Genomic DNA, 22554 nt, shown 5'->3' with positions numbered 1-22554 from the left:
TCTTAATATATGAAGTCCAGAATCATGTAGGGAAAGAAAAGCTTAAAATCCTAAATATGCCAACCAATTATTGTTATCTGTCATAATATAAGCTGATTGCTTAGTACCTGATGTAAATGCCTTTATTAGCCTTAAGTAACCCTAATGTGGCTTGGCTTAACTAATAAATCACCTAGTTGAAAGAAAAAACACTAGATTTGTATTCCATAAAGGGTTTTAAGTCAGATTTTTATATAATTAATTTAACTGTGATGTTTTTTGGGATTTTTTTTGTCTCTTAGGGAGATGTTGGTGAGTTCGGGGCTCCTGGATTGAAAGGAGTCAGAGTGAGTAACTAACCGTTAAAACTGTATAAAGTATACGGTGTCAAGTATAAGTTGCACACTCTAAAGTTGTCATCCCAACATTTAGAACGTGTTGCAGTTGTTGTCTTGTCACTAGAGGGTAAACCTATCTCATGTTTGTGACTTTGCAGGGACCTACTGGTCTGCCAGGTTTCCCAGGCAACCCAGGACTTCCAGTAAGTTGCTTAGATCTGCTTCCTGTTTCACACTCTGAATGCTGCCAAACAAACTCTCTTAAACTGTCTGTTTCTACCCCTCCATTCATAGGGCATCAATGGACACGATGGTCCACCCGGTGCGCCAGGTATCCCAGGATGCAATGGGACAAAAGTATGCCATTTATATACTTAAATACTTTTCACACACTTGTGTATTTGTCACATTATTTTCACCCTACTTGTGCTTTCTGGCTTTGCTGTGTTTCTGTTTCAGGGAGAAAGAGGAAGAGATGGAACTTCAGGTTTTCCTGGTCCTCAAGGGATACCTGTAAGCACTGACGATCGGCCTCCATAGATAGTGAAAACTAGACATTTTTCTAGGAAAAAACAGATTTATTTTGATTGAAAAATAAAGCCAGTTGAGGTGGTTCTTGGATATTCACGAGTTGAAGTATTCCAGGGCAGACCCAGGAGATGTTATATATCTTGACTGGCTTGGGAATGACTTGGATGAGCTGGAAGAAGTGGCCGTTTGGGCTCAGAATCCTGCCCCCGTGACTTTAACTGGAATACGATAGAAACAATCTAAGCATTAGTTTCGAGTTACAAATAATCTACAAGGCAGCAAAAAATTAAATAAAAATAAAAATGACAAAAAATCAACAAAGTAATGTTTCTCAATGCAAATAGTATCCCTGTGAGAAAATACAATTACTAGATGATTTATTTCTTTTTCATTCTTTTCTCAGGGAATACCGGGACTTCCTGGAATGAAGGTGAGCTAAAATTTATTTTTCATGTTTTTGCTTATGAGTAAATGTGTCAAACACAAAAAGTTTATCCAGTTTTTCAATAAGACATATTCTTTCAACTATATAAAATTCTTTTGTCTCCTGCAGGGTGACCCTGGTGGTTTGATGGGAATTGTTCCCATGAAAGGAGAGAAAGGATATCCCGGCACACCTGGCCGACCTGTGCGTAGTGCACATGTGTTTGTGAACATACAGTCATGTGTTCATATACGCTGAATAAAAGTAGTAACAGCCTGAAGTAATACAATGAATGTTCTTCCCACAATATTCATTCCCAGGGACAAACTGGCAACCCCGGACCTATTGGGCCTACAGGACCTCCTGGCTATGAAGGACCCAGAGTAAGCAACCTGTGCAGTGATGCCCATCTTAAAAAAGCCATTCAAAGACTTAACTTTCTAAGAAATATTAGAAGCACATCTGTGTTCCTAATTATACAAAAAGCACCTTTAAGAAAACAGTCCTTCTAGATTTTCAATTAAATGCAATTACTGAATGTGTTATTACAATTTTTCTTTGACTAACTTAATAACTGTTTTACAGGGTGATCCTGGCCCTCCCGGCCCTCCTGGACCGATGGTGAGATTACTGATCAGTACACTGTCAAGACTGATAAACTGTACAATCAAGGTTTCTGACTTGAGAAACTGCATGAGAGTGTAACTGTTTGATCTCCTTATAGGGAGATAAGCTGGCCTTTGAGGGTGAGAAAGGAGAAAAGGTAAGATTTATGTTTCAAATAAATAAGAAGCAAAAAGTGTTAAATGTCAAAATAGCATAGAGGAATTTGACCTTCAGCAGAAAGCATTCTGTTTGGCTTTTTCATGCAATTTTCTCGTGCTTGCTGCACTAAATTAAGAGGCAAACTCGGGTCAGCATTAGCAAATATACAAGATATAACAAATATCTCATTACAACTGTTGTTAATGATAAACTGTTACATAGCACGCTGAAGTTATTGCTGTACCATTTAGCATGTCTTTTTATTAACCTTATTTTTGTAGGGTTCTTGTTGCCCCAGTCACATCCTGTTACAGATGTTTCTTTCTGTGTTATAACTGTATACTACATATGGAGTCAGAAATGGCGCATTTAGACGAGAGCATAAAATACACCCAATGTTAGCAAGAAAAACTTGAATTTCGGCTTCATAGGTACTCTTAGACTTGGTAGACTACACTACACAGTGAGTCACATTAAGTGTCCAATAACTGCACTGCAAATGCTTCAAAAACCTCCAGTACCACATCTGCACAGTATCTTTAAAATGAGAAGCATCCTGTCTGACAGTGATGCTGAACAACTAGTTCATGCATTTATTACTTCAAGGCTGGACTATTATAATTCATTATTAGCAGGTTGTCCTAAAAGATCTCTAGAAGTCCAGCAGTTAATCCAAAATGCTGCAGCTCCCTGAGTGCTTGAGGTGACAGCTGTTGTGAGATGGCACTATATGAATATACCTGAACTGAACAGACACATTAGCAAAAAAAAAAAACAAAAACCTTTGTGCCCGGGGCTTCATGGCTTTTCAGTGGCTGAGCAGCTCCTCCATAGTCAATTACTAACTGAAATTACAAGTTTTAATTTGTTTTGATGTTTGACATTTATATTCTTAACTATTTGACTGTGGCCCTTATTTTTATCTCCCCTGCAGGGGGACAAAGGACTTCAAGGCCCACCTGGCCCTCCTGGACCAACATCATTCGAACAGAAAGGATCACAAACGGTTGTTCGTGGCCCACAGGTACTCAGCCACGCCACAGATATCGCTCTGTTCTTGTCTGTGATTAAACAAATCATTGCTTGAAATGAAAAAACAAAGATGACATAGATTCTGTTTTGTCTATTCTGAATATTGCTCTGTTTTAATTCTTGAAGGGGTTCAAAGGAGAAGCAGGAGAGAAAGGCGACAAGGTTAGTATTTTTACTTCAAAGACTAAAGTGTAAAACTTGCTATTATATATGCAAGCTATTTGATATCTATTACATTGCTTTTGACACACTTGACTCCCTTTCAGGGCTTCTGCATCCCATATCAGCACGGAGTCAAAGGCGATATCGGCCCAGATGGACCACCGGTAAGTGGAAATTTGTCTGTGTGTGTCGTTACTGTTGGATGGTGTAATTGTGTGATACCTAAACTTTTTTGTCCTAAAAAAAGAAACAATAAAATATTTGTTTCTGTAATTAAGGGTAAACCTGGCAAGGATGGAGACAATGGGCTACAGGTAACAATAATTTACAGCAATAAGCACTCTAAATGCTGTTATCTTTTATTACATAACATATAATTCCTAAAGTACAAGATATTCTCATACAGGGAGAAAGAGGCTTTCCTGGAGGCCCAGGATACCCTGGTTTACAGGTAAGTATTCCAGCTAATTGGATATTATAGTCAGTGCTTTAGTCTGGAATTATGAATGAAGGGATTATGACTGTTTTGGTTCATTTTAGGGCGAAAAAGGAGAAAGGGGACCACCTGGTGAGGTATGTGATTCTTCTCTTTCCCATTTTTACTCTTTAAGTAAGATTATTGAAATGGAACAGTCCTTTCTTGTTTTGGGTGGTTGTGGTTGAGGAAGTAGAGCAGGTCATCTACAAATTGGAAGGTTGGTAGTTTGATCCCTGGCTGCTCCAGTCTCCATGTTAATGTATCCTTGGGCAGGACACATCAGAGTGTGAATGGTAGATAGAAAGTACTTAGATGCAGAAAAATGTGCTTAGGTGAGAAATGAGACATGTTGTGTAGAAAAGTGCTATCGAAGAATGTCCAATTCACCGGTTTTAAGGGCCACTGGAAAACCCACGCTTCAAGCTGCTTTTAAGGCTACATATAGTCTGTTGCAAAAGTTTTCACTGGCCCATCCAAATCATTGAAAACAGGTATTCCACTCACTTCCATGGCCACAGGCATATAAAATCAAGCACCTAGGCATCCAGACTGCTTCTACAAAAATGTGCCAGAGAATCGGTCGCGCTCAGGAGCTCAGTGAATTCCAGCATGACACCGTGATAGGACGCCATCTATGCAACAAATCCAGTCATGACATTTTCCTCACTAATACGTATTAAACAGTCAACTGTTATTGGTATTATAACAAAGAGGAAACACCTGGGAATGACAGCAACTCAACGTAACAAGTTCTCTGGAGTAATGAATCACACTCCTACAGATAGCAATCCCACGGACTGCAGTGTGCCAGGTGTAAAGTTTGCTGGAGGGGGGATTATGGTGTGGGGTTGTTTTTCAGGAGTGGGGCTTGGCCTCTTAGTTCCAGTGAAAGGAATTCTTAATGCTTCAGCACACCAAGACATTTTGGATAATTTCACACTCCCAGCTTTGTGGGAACAGTTTGGGGATGGCTTGTTCTTGTTCCAACATGACTGTGCACCAGTGCACAAAGCAAGGCCCATTTAGACATAGATGAGTGAATCTGGTGTGTGAGAACTTGACTGGCCTGCACAGAGTCCTGACCTCAACCCAAAAGAACACCTTTGGAATGAATTAGAGCAGAGACAGTGAGCCAGGCCTTCTTGTTCAACATCACTGTCTGAGCTCACAAATGCACTTTTGGAAGAATAGTCAAAAACTCCCATAAACACTCTTAAACCTTTTTGGAAAGTCTTCCCAGAAGCTGCAAAAGGTGGACTGATATCACATTAAAGTCTATGGATTAAAAATGTGATGTCACTCAAGTTCAAGTGAGTGAAGGCAGTGAATATGATAAATTGCAGTTGTACCTTATAGCTCGTACCCCTCAGAACAACACTGTTATGGTCATGTTATGTCTCACATCAACTAGTGTTAATTTTATGTGTAATATCTTGTCTGTTTGGCAGCAGAGCTCGGCTCTTCTAGAAATAATCTGCCATCCTTGTGTAGTCTCTGGAGGTAGATTCATAGCATTGACCAAGATCTAGCTGTTTGCATTGGAAAATTTGTGATTTTAAGAGTGAAGAAGAGCTTTTGTAATAGTACTTTGATCACCGTATAAGGAGGTACAATTTAGAGAGGCGATGACGGATCTTTCGCAGGTGTGGTTAGATGTGCATGGTGATTTTTGTCTTATGATGACTTCCACAAACTATTATTTGGATTTATGTGGAATGATTGTACAGCGTATACCTTTAAAGATTTTAGAAGATAAGATCTGTGTGGATAAGTTTGAATCAATTTTGATTTTTCTCTAATCCACACAGAGTCAGAAGTACATATTGAGGGTCAAACATATACAAACCGTCACTGAAAACCTTTAATAAGCAGTGTTGATGCTTCTCCAGTGTCTTAACTTGACAAGGCCTATTAACTTCCCACGTTGATCATGACTGGCTACAACTGTTAGTTTGTCTTTGAAGCATAAAAAGGATTAGCATAGATGTGGGTTCACCTACATAGATTTAAGTGACATGAAAGTTAAATAAATCCTGACATTATGCAATTTTATTAATTATGCAGGGTGTTGGCCCTCGTGGCGCTCCTGGTTCCCCAGGTTCAAAAGGAGAGAAAGGTAAAAGCATGATATAATATGTTATCAAATCCACTAAAGCACACTCATGAACTCCATTGTGAATCTGTGATCACTCCGGTGTTTTCCCTTTCCTCATGCTTTCTTCTTAATCTATAGGTTTTCCTGGTCCTCGGGGAGAGCCGGGTCTAACAGGTATAAATAAACTCATAATCTTTTTTTAAACAGCAAAACATGAAGCCTTCACATCTTAGTTATAAACACGCTAATCTTAATAAGACACCTGATGACTTTCCTGTTCTGTATTTCAGGCAGACACATTGAAGGGCCTCGTGGAGAGAAGGGAGACAAAGGAGAGGTGGGTGAAAAGGGAGACAGAGGTGTGGAAGGAGAGCCTCTTGTCGGACCTCCAGGACAACCGGGGAACCCTGGTCCTCCTGGACCACCCGGACCACCAAGTATGTCTGATCTTTGAATGATGCAATCATTTTATTATATGAGAATAAGGGAAACGTCAATACAATCTGTATCTGCCAGTTTTTGTTAAACAATCTAATGTGCGTGTGTGTGCCTTTGTCTGTGTGTTTACAAGTCAACCCTGGTGAATGTAACATTCAGAAGGGGAATCGTGGCCTACCTGGACCTCCAGGGTTACAAGGGGAAGTGGGACAGAAAGGTAAGGACAGCAGCTGCTACTGGTGACATATCTATTTAGATTAAATATAAATGTGTCTGTTTCCAAGGGACTGCTGAAAAACGCTTTATGTAAAACATAATTTTTTAAATTGCTGTTTCTGCAAACTGTTTCAGGTGACAAAGGGGATACGTGTGTTCAGTGTGAAGGCACTGTCACACCTGGATTACGTGGTCCTCCAGGTCCTAAAGGAGACACAGGTGAGTTAAATGTGGTCACATTCAAATTTGAAGTATATTTTTAAAAAAAATGGTCATGTCCAGTCTGCAAACTCTGCAGACTCGTTTGGAAATGTAAAAAGCCAGAAGCAGCAGGAGTAAAACACTACAAAGAAAAAACAGAAATAAAGAGTAAGGGCAAGACAGACATGTTATATACACACAGAAGGGTAATCAAGAATTGGAGCTAGGTGAGGAAAACAAGACATAGCTGAACTAAATCAGAAGAAGTGTCAGGAAGCGCTGTGTGGCAGGCAGGAGTTGGACTCAAAATGCAGGTACTCAGGCACGAGGTTTAAACACAAAGAACTCAGCTTTATTTGCTGGCAGGGAAAAAGTATACAAAAGCAAACTAAACTGGAAAAATCACAACCCAAACTCACAGGGAGACACAAGGCGATCCACACAGCATGAGGGACGACACGACACTGACTCAGAGAAACACAGGGTTTAAATACACTGGGAAGTAACGAGGGGAATGAGACACAGAAGGAGAGCACAGCTGGGAGAAATCAGAACTGACGAGACAAGGAAGCAAAGCAGAACACATTCACATAAGACACAGACCTTCAAAGTAAAACAGGAAGTATAACACGGAGACGCGAACTTGACATGGTGGAGACAGCAGCTAAGAAACAGACAGTAACAGTAACCCATAAAGCAGAGGACTCTAAGAACCAAAATACACAGAGGGAAATACTAAGCTTGGAACACAAGAAACTAGACTCGAGGGAGTAACAAAAGACCAACCATGAGAACATAATTCACAATACAGAGTGACAGAAAACACAAGAAACTCGAAACATGCAAAGACACAGACCAAGAAACACAGACTTACAAAGAACAGAGGGGGCACAGAGAAACAGTAAAGTAAGTAAAAAAACAAAACAAAAAAACAAAAAGCAGATAAAAAAACAACAACAAACAAAGACTCAAGAAATTCAGGTGAAACTAATAAGCACAGGAAAGACAAAAGCTGCAGGCAAATAGTCTAAAAAAAGATCTCTTTTGTCTTTTCCTTTTCCTTGGACTTGAGGTTAAGGAGAAACGTGAAGAAGAATGAATAAAGAGTTGGGAAAAGCAAATTCAACAGCACCAACACGCATGCTCATTTTCCTTAGATGCTTTGTTAGAGGTGTTGTTACAGTATTGTTTCATGCAGGTCAAATAAATGGGAATCACCAATGTTGAGGTTGAAATATTAAAATGAAATATATGTACTATGAGCTGAAATGTTTGCCCACTCTGATGATCACATTAGATCTGACCAAGACATGAGCACTCTGACGAAAGCAAGAGTATCACTGTCAAAGCCTGTAATTAAGAAAACGCTTTCATAAATGTAAACAAAGAGTGTTTACAACGACAGTACGGAGAAAGAGACAAATGGCTCATGAAGCACAGTGGAGGCAACGTTAGGACTGCCAGCTGAACCGGGTCACTAACGTTTACTGATGATGTGACTGCTGATAGAAGTAGCTGGATGCCTTCTGAAGGCTATATCCTCTGCTTAGATACAAATGCTAATGTTAGTGATAAAATGCTAAATGCTGCAAACAGTACAAAGCAACCAGTAACTGAAATCAGCTGCAGTAAAGCTTTATGCAGCTGCAGTATTGTCAAGAAACATCTGGCCCTAACTATATTTTTGAACATTTATTTTGTTTTCTCATTTATTTTGTTTTTTTCCTCAACTTTTCACAGTTGTGGCAGTCATTGGTTTCACTATTCCTTTTTTCTGTGTTTTACCCATTCAAATGAGTATTTAATAAATTAAAGATGCACAATGTCCATTTTCACTTCAGGACCTCCTGGTGTAGTAGGCGGTAAAGGACAAAAGGGTATTCCTGGACAACCTGGACAACCTGGACAACCTGTGAGCAGAATATTATTTGAGACACCAATGACAGAATCAGCTTAGGCTGATTTTTCTTTCACAGTTTCACTGAGAAAAAAATAGATCATGAACAGCAGTGTACTTTTTTTCCCTTTTTTCTTTTTTTACCTGTCTGCAGGGTGCTCAAGGAAATCCTGGATTAAGAGGGGCTCCTGGTGCTGTTGGTGAACCAGGGGACATTTTTGTTGCTCCTGGTCTGAAGGGGGACAAGGGTCTGCCTGGTCGTAATGGATTACCTGGACAGCCCGGGCTGGATGGAATACCAGGAAGAGATGGTCCCACAGGATTTCCTGGCCTGAAAGGAGAACCTGTAAGTGACATCAGTGTAAAATTGCTGTGCAACCTTTTACTATCGTCTCTGGCGTTATTCACTATAACTATGTGACGACAGGGCTTGGAATAGAAACCTAATTCTGAAAAAGCTAAGATGCTATTTAAAATATAAGGAAAAATAGAATGCAATGCAAATCTCATAAAGGGGATACAATTTTAAGAAAAATTTGACCTCATTTTTAGTTTTAGTTTGATGGAAGCAACACGTCTCAAAGATGGTGGGGCAGGTTCACATTTACCTCTGTGTCGCATCATCTGTGAGGAGACCAGCTGATGCACTTTTGGGACTTTTGTTCCATTATTGTGTCATATGGGATTGCAGCTGCTCAAGAGTTCTGGGTCATTTTTGTTGTACTTTTCGTGACATTGTACTCCAGATGTTTTAAACTGATGAAAGGTCTGGTCTGCAGGGAGATGAGTTCAGCACCTGGACTCTTCTACTAAGAAGCCATGATGCTGTAATAGATGTGGTTTAGCATTTTCTTGCTGAAATATGCAAGGGCTTGTGTTGCTCTACAACCTTTTAGCACTGATGGTGCCCTTTCCAGATGTTTAGTTTCCCAATTTTATAGGCACCAATGCAACTCAAAACCGATCAAGATAAAGTCTCGATCAGATAACACGCCAGAGGACACAATGTCCATGACTCTCTCTCTCTAACGTGTCCTTTTTATACCCGGTCATGTTGCTGACCGGTTGTCATTCAAATTGATTAGTTGCAAAATCATGGTACATCTTTTTTGTACCACTTGCTTTTCCTGCCTTTTTCACCCCCTTCCTAATTTTTTGAGATTCTTCGCTGCTGTCAAATTCAAAATGTGAGAGCAGGTCACTCTGTGATTGCTGCATTCTCAGTGAAGTGTTTATTCGTTTTAACTTGTGGTTGGCTTTTCTAAAAGAAAAGTGACATACATTTTCACCAATCTTCTCCTCAGGCCAGAGAGGGCATCAAGGGTGAACGTGGACCAGATGGTGATCCCGGTCCTATTGGCCCTCTAGGAGAGAGGGGTCCGCCTGGTCTGCCAGGCTTTGGCCGACCAGGACAGACTGGAGATAAGGGCAGTCAGGGGAATCCAGGAGTTCCTGGACAACCTGGACGACCTGGTAAGCATGAACTCTGAAACCCAGGTTTGTGATACTGCACTTGCACACTGATTGATAACATACCTTGTGTCCACCAGGTACGAAAGGTGAGCCAGGGAAAGGTGTGAGCACTCCTGGTCCTCAGGGCGTACCCGGACCACGAGGAGAACCAGGCAGAGAGGGACCTATAGGTGAGCAACATAGTAAACATGATTTCATTTAACTCCAATTAAAAACATGTTTTCTGTATTTGTTTTTAATTTTGTGTTAATTAATACCATGGAAGGGCAAAATATGATCCAAAAAATTCATGTATATGTAAAAATAGTTTGTTTCGTTTACTATACAATTTGTTGTTGGCTGCAGGTGACAAAGGCCTTCCAGGAGACGAAGGGTTGCCCGGTTTTCCAGGAGAAAAGGGTGAACAAGGACCTCCTGGGATTGGATTTCCAGGCCCAACTGGCCCTAAAGGTGAGTTATTTCATAATATTGACTACAACCCTCCTTTCTAAGTATCATGGAGCAAAATGTATACAGGGTTTGTACATGAGGTAAGCGATACAGAACTTAGAGAAACATTTTTTTTCATGTTTGTAGGAAGCAGTGGAATTCCAGGAGCCCCCGGATTACCAGGAGAACCAGGAAGATCAGGAAAGGATGGCACAACAGGATCTCCTGGTCCACGTGGACCAAAGGTTTGGATTTGTCACTATTTATAAATCGAATTATACTTGTAGAAAGCAAAAGCAAAGTATCACTGGATATAGAGCGACTAACTTTAGAGATTTAACTCCCAGGTGAATCAGTGTCAGTGCTTATTTGGATAACTTACAGGGTGAACCTGGACGGGGACTTCCAGGTCCCAAAGGTTCACAAGGCCACCAAGGAATTCCTGGCTTCCAGGGAGAGAAGGGCAGCATTGGATACCCTGGTGTTCCTGGACGAGAAGGACATGCAGGCCCACCTGGACCTCAGGGTCTCAAAGGTATGGCAGGATTATTACAAATTTGCTCTGAAGCTATTTTTGCAATTAATTGATGCTGAAAAGTTCCATCTTCGGTACCAAGACCATTATTTTTTTCTTTTTAAAAATAGGTGATGTGGGACCTCCTGGACTTCCAGGACTGGTTGGCAAATCCGGTCCTCCAGGAAAAGGATTGCCTGGACCTCCTGGACTACAGGGACCTCCTGGAGAGCCTGGTCCTCATGGTGAGCTACAACTCAGCAGAAAAAAAATATTATTTTTCTTGCAAGATAATCTGTACCATCTCACAAAGAAATCCATAGGGCAAGATAATAAAACAATCATGGCTGTATATGCAGTTTCAAGTCCTGTGCATGCTACTTTGACACCAAAATAGAAAGCTGAAACTCAGAACAGAAGCAAAGCAAATTAATGTGATTAGTGCTGTAGAAATCAAATGTGTTTATGTGTGTGTCCTGTCCAGGTGGGGAAGGTGTAAAGGGGGAGAAGGGCTACCCAGGTCCTCCTGGTCTAGACATGCCAGGGCCTCAGGGAGAGAAAGGGAACCTTGGGTTTCCAGGAGTACCAGGTACTAAAGGACTGCCAGGGCCTGCAGGTTTACCAGGCAGGGATGGACTCATTGGAAACCAAGGTAAGACAAACAATCCTTTTGGACATTTGTGTGGCGGGATTTGTATGACAGTATTTTTTTTTTTGCTCATTATACTTTTTATTTAAAGGGTCAGTTTGTGAAAAAGTAAAAAATATATTTTTTAATGAACATAATTTACAGTTTACCATCTTTACTGCTCCCACAATGAACTAGATACACTGAGGTTGTTTCAAGGTGTAACTGCTTACGTGTCAAGCTGTTGTCAGTAACTTTTAACACCTTCTGTGCATGTTTCAAATTAAAAATCTTCAAAGTAAGGATATAAGGATAACAATGTTTTTAGTATGAAATATATCCACAGAAATGTTGAGCTTTACTGCCAGTTTCCCCACTAACTAAAGAAAATAACCACAGAGCTTGGAATTAATAAACGAATGAGAAACTAATGAGAAAAGGGTTTCTGATGGAAAAGTTGAAGCTATATCCAATGCATCACATTGCATTTATGTCATTTTAAAATTTGATTACGATGTAGTGTGTTTTCCTGACGTGACACAAGCTTATTTAAAGCATTTTCACCCATTTAATCTTTTAGGTGTTAAAGGTGAAATGGGATTAATGGGAACACCTGGAATACCGGGATATCCTGGGCCTCCCGGTACACCTGGATCTACTGGTCCGAGAGGTGAGGAATGCCAAATATAAAAACTCATGTTTTTTCTATTCCATGTCTCACAATTTAGGCCAGGGGTAGGGAACTTCAGGCCTCGAGAGCCAGTGTCCTGCCAGTTTTAGATGTGTCCTTGATCCAGCACAGCTGATTTAAATGGCTAAATTACCTCCTCAACATGTCTTGAAGTTCTCCAGAAGCTGGTAATGAACTAATCATTTGATTCAGGTGTGATGACCCAGGGTGAGATCTAAAACCTGCAGGACACCGGCTCTCGAGGACTAACGTTCCCTACCCCTGATTTAGGCTATTTGTGGTTTATTCATCAGTAGCAGTTCAATTAAATTGAGTGTTTTGTATATATAGTGCCAAACCACAACAACAGTCACCACAATAAAAATGTCTTTTTCCTTCCATTCCTCTCAGGTGATCCTGGTCTTACTGGACCAAGAGGTGATATTGGAGAGCCTGGACTAAAAGGTGACAGAGGAGAGCCGGGTGTTCAGGGACCTCCTGGGAACATGAGTGATGTTGACATGGAGCACATGAAGGGAGTGAAGGGAGACAAAGGAGACATAGGTATAAAACAACATATGCGTCTTTTTAGAATTTGTTCACATTTATTTATTTACAAACAAACCCATTTTTGAATCTGTATATTTGCCTATAGTTTAAGGAATACTTTTTTTACTTTTAGGTAGCCCAGGGACCAGTGGAGTGAGGGGCATACCTGGATTGCCAGGAGATCCTGGAATGCCAGGGAAAGATGGAGAGCCTGGATTACCTGGAAAACCTGGTGAGTTATCTGACCAGAACTTCAATTTGTGCTATTGCATTATTTTTATATGTGCTAATTTTTAAGCAAGTGTAATTGTAATGTTATTGATATTTTTCAGGTGACAAAGGAGACTCTGGCGAACCTGGAGAGCCTGGTGGTATGGGACCACCTGGACCGAAGGGTGGTGCAGGGGAGATGGGAGTACCAGGTAGAGGCACACGGATAATACACAAATTGTGAGAATGAATGTATGGGTACAAGCCTGTAATAAATGTGTTACAGTCAGTACAATTTAAGTTCTATAAAAACACAAGTGCGAGCACCTGTATTAAGACCGTTTCAGGCAGGGGAAAATCTTAGCTTACATTTCACTGTGACGAGCAACAGCTATGCACATTAAATTAATTGATTGTTAATGGACACATTGTCTGCTTTTGCAGGTCCAAGTGGTCCAAAGGGTGTCAAAGGAGATTTAGGTACACCTGGACATCCTGGATTCAGAGGCACGGATGGAGAAAAGGGAGACACAGGATTACCTGGTGAGCCGGGTATTGGCGTCCCAGGATTTCCAGGACAAAAGGTATTCCACTATTAAAAAACCTTTGATTGTTACAACACTGATTCTACAGATACAGGCAGAAATTTGAGTCAGCATCAACTCCACAGTACAATACATATTAATAATTATTATATAAGTAGACAAGACCTATGATGGGCTTTGGTAGCAAGTGTCATTCAATAATAAAAATCATTTCCAGTTTAACAAATACCACTGTGATTTATAGTGAGGGATTCTAATCCTATAGTATTCTTATAATTTCAGTACTACAACATTATTCCACCTTGGCTGATTGAATTTAAAATGTGCTGACTTACAAAAATATGAACAGATCCTAATTGTTTATGGTAGTTTCATTTTAACTGAGAGAAGCAGAATATCAACAGCTTCTTCTTTAGCCACTCCTTTGTTTCCTTGCTGGCATCTTCAGTGTTCTGGCTGAGGGAAGGAGGTTCTTGGCCAAGGTTTTTATGATACACGGCCCTGCCCAAGGCATAATGTTTCTAACTCCATGCTCGACTGTGGGGATGGTGTTCTTTGGTTCATGTTCAGATTTCTCTTCCTCCAAACACAGTGGGGCAAGCTTACATCTAACCACGGCGCTTTCTCCCAGGCCCTCTCTGAGTCACTAAGATGTTCAATGGCAAACTTGAGACGGGTCTTGTACATGTGCCTTTTTATGTGCAAGATTTAACCCATTACGGCATGGTATACCAATGATTTTCTTGGGGACTGTGGTCCCAACTGCCTTAAGATCATTAACAAACTCTTCCCATAACGTTTGGGCTGATCCACAGCCTTTCTCTTGATCATCTTCATGCCATAAGGCAAGATCTTGCATGGAGCTGTTGGTCATTTCCTATTTTTTCCATTTCAGAATAGTCACATCAGTAGTTGTCACCTTCTCACCAGTCAGGTTTACAAATCTTGTTCTTGGTATCCCTTGCCAGGGACAAGTCCAAAGCTCACCTCTCTGGTCTTGCACATGGTGGTGGAGAGGCTGGAATGGGACAAACTGATTCTGTGGTTGTGGTTTATACACATAACGATCTGAGAGCAGGAGTATCTGTAAATGATTGACTGATTGATTGTAATTTGTGTGACACATGGGTACAGCCAATCTGTGGGAGCCAGAATTACGGGTGGTTTTTAATGTATCGGATACTTCATTCAATGACATACAAATCAATTGAAAACTTTTATGTGTTTTTCAGGATCTTTGATTGATATTCTGTCTCTCTCCATAAAAGCTGTTAGAGAAATGAAACACTGTTTATTTCTTTGGAAGTGAACAAACTTAAAATTTAAGGAAATCAAATAATTAAATACAAACTGTATTTGTCAAAAGTGTGAAGATGAAATGATCAACACACTCTGCTTCTCATGTCCAGTGCAGGTCTGATGTTATTAACAGGTCGTCATTACAAGGCTGTTAACTGACACTCAGCAGAGGTGGAAAGGCAAACATCGCAGTAGCTGCCGTTAAATTTTCAAAAATAGTCAGAGTAGTTCCTTTATATTAATGAGCCCTTCCATTTCTTTAATTAGAATTCCTGCTTTATTTGTACAGGGTCAGACTGGCGGGCCAGGATCCCCAGGACAAGCTGGAGATAAGGGTCAGAAAGGCCAAGAGGGCATGCCTGGCAAGCCAGGACTGCCAGGACCCAAAGGAGAACAAGGCAGTCCTGGGTATCAAGGTCGGATTTCAGTCTGGGTTGTCAATTTAGTTTTGCTTACCTGGTCAAATCAAGGTACAGTAGTCATACATGTTGTGTTTTAAGGTGTATTGTGATCTGTGTGTTGTACAGGTCAGTCAGGTAGACCAGGGGACAAGGGTACCCCTGGACTTCCTGGGTTTGTAGGAGAGCCTGGTCAAGATGGCCGGCCTGGTAAGTAAGAGGCTTGTTTATCAGGCAACTGTATCCACATATTTACATTACACAAATTTATTCATGGTTTGAGGCAATCTTGTGGGACACATTTGAGGTAAAAAAAAAAAAAAAAGAGTAATCACTGAGTTGTGATTTTTGGATCAGTAAGGTGAGTGTGCCACTTCTCAAAACTCTCAAAGGGTGGTAACCTTGCTTGACCGTTTTTCACATCAATTATGTTAAGAAACCACTTTGGCTAAATTCTGAGTTTAAATATAAGCTTTTTTGTTTTTTCTGTAATGAGCACTGACAGCTAAATGATGTACGTGTCCCAGGCAAATTAGTGTTTTTGGAAATCAGCAGGTGAAAACTGTGACTCTTCCAGTTTGACACTGTAGTATGTATACTTGTTGTTTTCCAGGCGAAGTTGGCCGGCAGGGGTCTTCTGGTCAAAAGGGAGATAAAGGAGATTCTGGACTTGATGGAATCCCAGGGTCCACAGGAGAGAGAGGACAGCCAGGTTAGTCTGTAAGAAGTTACAAGAAGACTGCCAACCATCCAGTGAGAGAGTTTTTTACTCCACTGTAGGAAAAGAGCCTTCAATCATTTTTTTCAACATCAAAAGCAAAAAAAAAAACCCTAAACAAAAAAACTCAAAAAACAAACAAACAAACAAACAAAAATCACAGCTGTTGTAAAAATAGACGTATCCTTTGGACTACATATATTGAAGGATCAGTATTAGCACTGGGGCCATGGCCGTGTTAGGAACCAAACTTGCCTTATTTGGATGAAAGGTTGCTTAGACAACGTTAGCAAGACACATAGGCTAATTCAAGGTAAAGGAATCTCACTGAAAAAAATCTGAGGCAGAAATGTGATGGATGGTCTGTGCCACACAACAAGTCATAAAATTAGATAATCCAATAAAAATGCTCCAAAAGGCACCAACGGCACACACTCAGTGAAGTCCAGTTTAATGATGGAAAGTTATAGATCAGGCCTTGCAGACATAATCAACCCCAGCTCCCTGTCAGGTCACCTATCAGTCTCAAAATTCACTCTCCTCAGATTTTATATGAAACTATAAAAAAAACCTTTTTTTTGTACAAATGTTTTTAATGCTTTGTTTAAATTTTGAGATTTTTTTTACATGCTGGGCTTTTTTGGCTCTTACATGAAACCTTCATTTTTCAGTTCTTTAGGTTGCATCTTAATCATTTTCTTTGAACTTGTGTGAAGCTAAGCTTTAACCTCTGAACCTGAAATTGTGTAGCCATCTTGTACTATATGTCATTCATAAAAAACTAACACATCAGGAAGTATACAAAGAATGAGAATATATATATATATATATATATATATATATATATATATATATATATATATATATATAAAAAACACCCAGCACGCCCCTGCGGGCGGTTTATCCTTCAAGCTCGGGTCCTCTACCAGAGGCCTGGGAGCTTGAGGGTCCTGCGCAGTATCTTAGCTGTTCCCAGGACTGCGCTCTTCTGGACAGAGATCTCCGATGTTGTTCCCGGGATCTGCTGGAGCCACTCGCCTAGCTTGGGAGTCACCGCACCTAGTGCTCCGATTACCACGGGGACCACCGTTACCTTCACCCTCCACATCTTCTCGAGCTCTTCTCTGAGCCCTTGGTATTTCTCCAGCTTCTCGTGTTCCTTCTTCCTGATATTGCTGTCATTCGGAACCGCTACATCGATCACTACGGCCGTCTTCTTCTGTTTGTCTACCACCACTATGTCCGGTTGGTTAGCCACCACCATTTTGCCTGTATGTATCTGGAAGTCCCACAGGATCTTAGCTCGGTCATTCTCCACCACCCTTGGGGGCATCTCCCATTTTGACCTCGGGACTTCCAGGTTATACTCGGCACAGATGTTCCTGTACACTATGCCGGCCACTTGGTTATGGCGTTCCATGTATGCCTTGCCTGCTAGCATCTTGCACCCTGCTGTTATGTGCTGGATTGTCTCTGGGGCATCTTTACACAGCCTGCACCTGGGGTCTTGCCTGGTGTGATAGACCCCAGCCTCTATGGATCTTGTGCTGAGAGCTTGTTCTTGTGCTGCCATGATTAGTGCCTCTGTGCTGTCTTTCAGTCCAGCTTTGTCCAGCCACTGGTAGGATTTCTGGATATCAGCCACCTCCTCTATCTGCCGGTGGTACATACCGTGCAGGGGCCTGTCCTTCCATGATGGTTCCTCGTCTCCCTCCTCTTTCTTGGGTTTCTGCTGCCTGAGGTATTCACTGAGCACTCAGTCAGTTGGGGCCATCTTCCCAATGTATTCTTGGATGTTCGTTGTCTCATCCTGGACTGTGGTGCTGACACTCACCAGTCCCCGGCCCCCTTCCTTCCGCTTAGCGTACAGCCTCAGGGTACTGGACTTGGGGTGAAACCCTCCATGCATGGTAAGGAGCTTTCTTGTCTTTATGTCAGTGGCTTCTATCTCCTCCTTTGGCCAGCCTATTACCCCAGCAGGGTACCTGATCACGGGCAGGGCGTACGTGTTGATGGCCCGGATCTTGTTCTTACCATTCAGCTGACTCCTCAGGACTTGCCTGACCCTCTGCAGGTACTTGGTGGTTGCAGCTTTTCTAGCGGCCTCTTCATGGTTCCCATTCGCCTGCGGGATCCCCAAGTACTTGTAACTGTCCTCTATGTCTGCAATGTTGCCTTCTGGTAGTTCAATCCCCTCAGTTCTGACTACCTTCCCCCTCTTTGTTACCATCCAACTACACTTCTCCAGTCCGAATATATATATATATATATATATATATATATATATATATATATATATATATATATATATATATATATATATATATATATATATATATATATAGAGAGAGAGAGAGAGAGAGAGAGAGAAAAGCTCTCTTCCTCAAACGATTTAAGTAATTTATTTTAAGAGCACATGCTTTAACAAGCAAACACAATTAGAGGATGCAGTGGGCAGTGAACTGTGGTGAGATTATTTCTGTTTGGAAGTAAATTTTGCTAAAACAAATGTTGTTTGCAGCAGTAACTTTAATGTATTAAAATATATCCTGTATCTACCCCTTTCTGCAGGTATGGCTGGAATAGGTTTTCCTGGGCCGCCTGGCGAGCTTGGCAGCAAAGGTGTGGGCCTCTACAACACTGATGTTTATATTGATTCAATTCATAGGACAGCAAAGTTTCATATGTTTTTTTCCCCTCACTGCAGGAGACAAAGGCAGTCCTGGCTTTCCTGGCAACCCAGGTATTCCAGGTGTCCCTGGTGTGAAAGGTGATAAGGGATTTTCCGGCCCACAGGGACCTCAAGGACAGCCAGGAGAACAGGGTCCCTCGGGTTTCTCTCTAGAAGGACCTAAAGGAGATAGGGGAGAAACAGGACAACCTGGAGAAGCAGGTACTGTGAGAAAGTAAAGATGCAGATAATTTTTTGCTTCATGGTGATGGTAAAAAGGACTACTTATACTTTATACTCTGTTTAAGCAGTCGAAGCACTTTCAGCTACAAATCTCATTCACCTAGTCATACACACATTTTCTATACCTCAGCAGTTTTATATAATGCTCACACACTTCCACTCTGATGGATGCATCAGGGGAAACTCCGGGGAAGTCAGGGCATAAAAAGTGCATAAACATGGTTATTTATTCCAGATACAGTAGTTGATAGATTAAAAAAACAACTTTCTTTGTCTTTATCAAACAGGAATCAAAGGACAACCAGGACCTGCTGGCTTTCCAGGCAGAGATGGACAGAAGGGAGAGAAAGGAGATCAAGGTCTCCAGGGTTTCCAGGGAGAGTCGGGAATAAAGGGGGATTCTGGATTACCTGGACTGCCGGTATGTCATAAGGCTGTTTTCAATTTGAGCTTTCCTCTTGCTGTAAACATTAGATAGTGTTCCTTCAGAGGAGAGAGAGCCATTACAATATTTATGTTTTTGATTACAGGGAGCACCTGGGCTTCCAGGTCTTGATGGACCGAAGGGAGAGATAGGATTACAGGGTGTAACTGGCTTCCCAGGTGAGTGTATTCAGAGTGATATATTTGTGTGTCATCTGCATCTGTTCAAGCAATTATGGAAAAAAATAATTATGGTAAAACAAACTTTTACCAACCCCAGGACAAAAGGGTGTTGCTGGAGACTTTGGATATAGAGGTGAAGCTGGAGACAGAGGATTCCCAGGCGAAAAAGGTAACACAAGAATGAAACAAACTTAGCTGTGGTAATATTGATGTTATTAAATGTTAATGTATTAAACGTCTTTAAATTAAATATTTATGTCTTATTTTAGGTAACGAAGGCCCTCCTGGTCCTCCCGGCCCTCAAATGTTCATAAAAGGAGACATTGGCTTCCCAGGAATTCAAGGTTTACCGGGACCTCAGGGGCCATCTGGGCTTCCAGGGCAGAAAGGAGATAGAGGTGATGGTTATACCCCATTTAGACCGCTGTCACACAACAGCTCACTCCTGCTCGCCTTTCACCCACACCCTTTTCAATAACGCTACCATTTTCATTCATTTTTCTCAGGTGTGACAGGTTTTCCAGGGTCAAAAGGCGAAGAAGGTCTCCCTGGATATAATGGTCAGAACGGGGTCAAAGGAGAGCCTGGCTTTCCAGGGCCACAAGGTGAGACACTCCACGTGATTAATGCACAGTGTTGGTGCTCTTTGCTGTGCTGGCATTTTTTTGGTTCTACTGATTTCTTCATATCTTTAGGACCTAGAGGACACCCTGGCCCGCCTGGACCTAATGGTGTTCCAGGCCCAGCCGGTCCACCCGGCCCCTCGTCCATGGATCACGGTTTCCTTGTAACACGTCACAGCCAATCGGTGGACATCCCACTGTGTCCCGAGGGAACCTCTCTCATATATGATGGCTACTCCTTGCTCTACGTCCAGGGCAATGAGCGCTCTCATGGTCAAGACTTAGGTGAGACGATATGAATAGAAGGAAGGCCTCAATATAAAGCAGGGACATAACGGAAAATATCTGTGGGTTCATTTGATATTCTTTTGGCTTTGCATTTTAGGTACGGCAGGCAGCTGTCTAAAAAAGTTCAGCCCCATGCCCTTCCTCTTCTGTAATATCAACAATGTGTGTAACTTTGCCTCCCGTAATGATTACTCCTACTGGCTCACCTCACCTGAGCCCATGCCCATGAGCATGGCACCCATCACTGGTGAAAGCATTAAACCCTTCATCAGTAGGTAAGTCACGATTTCTTTACACTCTGCTGTTTCACATGTGTTTGATGCTTGATTTGACTCGTGCTGTTCTCATATGAATTTGTGCACAGGTGCGCTGTATGTGAAGCTCCAGCCATGGTGATAGCAGTTCACAGTCAGACCATTATGATCCCACCGTGCCCCGAAGGCTGGGACTCTCTGTGGATCGGCTACTCCTTTGTTATGGTAAGACAGCTCTGGTCTCTCAAATATATTTGTCCACCATGGATGAATAAGTCATGGCTATATAATAACGACTCACCATGAGCATTTCAGAAATGTAATTATGAGTAGTGCAAGGTTGTAATTGCTGCACTGTGACAAAGAGGGCTGATATGTGCACAAGTGTTGAATCAGTTAGTGGCTGTGAAGCAGATCACAGTCACCCAAGGGAAGCACTTCTGTTTTCTGTGCTGTCTATATTTGCTGACTACAGAGAATGAGATCAAGCTGCGTTCCCTGGGTGTTGGCTCAGTACACTCCATTATAAACTGCAGTATTATTCATTGCAGTCAGTACTCCTTCAATCAAAAGTGGATTGTTTTTCCATTTGTAGTAATTTATATTTGGCAGGGTGAATCAGGTGGAGATGAGTGTCATGGGGTGATTTGTGACAGAAGGATAGCAGCAAGAGTGAAAGGGAATGTTTGCAGATGGTGGCACTGACAAAGAGGGGGGGTTGCTAGCTTAGGATGCTAAGATGTTAATTGGGAGTGACCAGGATGATTAGAAATTCTGTTATCAGAGTTTGAGAAGAAGGCGACTCTCATCCAAGAGGCTTCTTCGGTCCTAAAACCTCTCGTCAAGCTCCTAAGACTACAGTACCATGACCTGGATGACTGAGAACCCACTGAGACATATATCAGGGCGACAGTTCAGGGTGAGCAGCTTGGGGACAAAGAGAGGTAAGGCTGAGGCTTGTGCAGAGGAGGAATAGGGCAGTTTTTGGACAAAGAATGTTAAAGATGGAGCTGCCAGACAGGAAAAGAGGAAACCACAGAGAAAATTCATGAATGTAGTGAATGAGGACATGCAGAGAGGAAAGAGTGAGATGGAGGCAGATTGTTCACTGTGCTGACCGCTAAATGGAGCGACCAAAAGAAGAAGAAATAATTTATATTTAGTGATATGCCTGTGTTCTGCACATACATGTAATGCTAAACCCCTGAAAGTTAACAGAATTACTTAAGTGAGAAATAGTGTGAACTTAAAAGAGCTGAGGCAAAGGCGGGTTGCAAAGCAGCTTTCAAACCCAACAGCATCTGTGGAAAGATGCTTAAGTAGCGTGCTCTATATGAGGTATGACAAACACATGTTATCAGCTGATGTGGGATGGCAGTGAGATCAGCTGATACTAGACTTTGCTTGTTTTTGTAAATAAGAAACGCCAATAAAACTCTGTTAGTTATTGTCTTATAGATGTAAAAGGCCCCTCATTAATTTGCATTGCATGTTTGTGTAGCACACCAGTGCTGGTGCTGAGGGTTCGGGCCAGGCTTTGGCTTCTCCCGGTTCCTGTCTGGAGGAATTCCGTAGCGCTCCATTCATCGAGTGTCACGGTCGAGGAACCTGCAACTATTACGCCAACTCCTACAGCTTCTGGCTCGCTACCATTGAAGACAGTGAAATGTTTACGTAAGGCAGAACTCTGACACGCAGACATTGACTTTCTTGACTTTTTAAAAAAATTCAAATTACTCAACAACTTTGAGAAATGCTTTTTTTTGCTGACCTTTAAATTCATGACCTTGCTCCAGTTTATTGTAAAACATCCAACAGTATTTTTGGATCTGCTTATCACTGTAACAAACTTCTGACAACACTCAAACAAAGCTTTTAGT

General features: G+C 41.6%; 1 protein-coding gene across 1 annotated transcript in view; it reads left to right on the top strand.

Moving 5' to 3' along the window:
- col4a1 (collagen, type IV, alpha 1) overlaps positions 1-22554 on the top strand; it is a 50795-nt gene that overhangs the window by 26125 nt on the left and 2116 nt on the right. The window contains exons 4-51 of the mRNA XM_082507264.1: positions 282-326; positions 476-520; positions 612-674; positions 777-830; positions 1252-1278; positions 1402-1476; positions 1593-1655; positions 1858-1893; positions 1997-2035; positions 2972-3061; positions 3196-3231; positions 3336-3395; positions 3510-3545; positions 3638-3682; positions 3772-3804; positions 5774-5825; positions 5943-5978; positions 6095-6241; positions 6376-6459; positions 6594-6677; positions 8501-8571; positions 8711-8902; positions 9861-10029; positions 10107-10199; positions 10375-10479; positions 10606-10703; positions 10843-10993; positions 11104-11217; positions 11457-11624; positions 12181-12270; positions 12682-12834; positions 12953-13051; positions 13152-13241; positions 13474-13613; positions 15163-15289; positions 15401-15481; positions 15885-15983; positions 18561-18611; positions 18697-18882; positions 19191-19324; positions 19434-19506; positions 19607-19678; positions 19779-19907; positions 20016-20114; positions 20205-20417; positions 20518-20695; positions 20785-20899; positions 22176-22348. Of these exons, the coding sequence (XP_082363390.1) occupies positions 282-326; positions 476-520; positions 612-674; positions 777-830; positions 1252-1278; positions 1402-1476; positions 1593-1655; positions 1858-1893; positions 1997-2035; positions 2972-3061; positions 3196-3231; positions 3336-3395; positions 3510-3545; positions 3638-3682; positions 3772-3804; positions 5774-5825; positions 5943-5978; positions 6095-6241; positions 6376-6459; positions 6594-6677; positions 8501-8571; positions 8711-8902; positions 9861-10029; positions 10107-10199; positions 10375-10479; positions 10606-10703; positions 10843-10993; positions 11104-11217; positions 11457-11624; positions 12181-12270; positions 12682-12834; positions 12953-13051; positions 13152-13241; positions 13474-13613; positions 15163-15289; positions 15401-15481; positions 15885-15983; positions 18561-18611; positions 18697-18882; positions 19191-19324; positions 19434-19506; positions 19607-19678; positions 19779-19907; positions 20016-20114; positions 20205-20417; positions 20518-20695; positions 20785-20899; positions 22176-22348 (4613 nt within the window). The remainder of the gene's footprint in view (positions 1-281; positions 327-475; positions 521-611; positions 675-776; positions 831-1251; positions 1279-1401; positions 1477-1592; positions 1656-1857; positions 1894-1996; positions 2036-2971; positions 3062-3195; positions 3232-3335; positions 3396-3509; positions 3546-3637; positions 3683-3771; positions 3805-5773; positions 5826-5942; positions 5979-6094; positions 6242-6375; positions 6460-6593; positions 6678-8500; positions 8572-8710; positions 8903-9860; positions 10030-10106; positions 10200-10374; positions 10480-10605; positions 10704-10842; positions 10994-11103; positions 11218-11456; positions 11625-12180; positions 12271-12681; positions 12835-12952; positions 13052-13151; positions 13242-13473; positions 13614-15162; positions 15290-15400; positions 15482-15884; positions 15984-18560; positions 18612-18696; positions 18883-19190; positions 19325-19433; positions 19507-19606; positions 19679-19778; positions 19908-20015; positions 20115-20204; positions 20418-20517; positions 20696-20784; positions 20900-22175; positions 22349-22554) is intronic.

This window comes from Aulonocara stuartgranti, assembly GCF_965226115.1.
Source record: "Aulonocara stuartgranti genome assembly, chromosome: 16".
In the NCBI taxonomy this organism is placed as follows: domain Eukaryota; kingdom Metazoa; phylum Chordata; class Actinopteri; order Cichliformes; family Cichlidae; genus Aulonocara; species Aulonocara stuartgranti.
The sequence above is the reverse complement of the archived record's forward strand: the minus strand, read 5'-3'. Positions and strand labels throughout refer to the sequence as shown.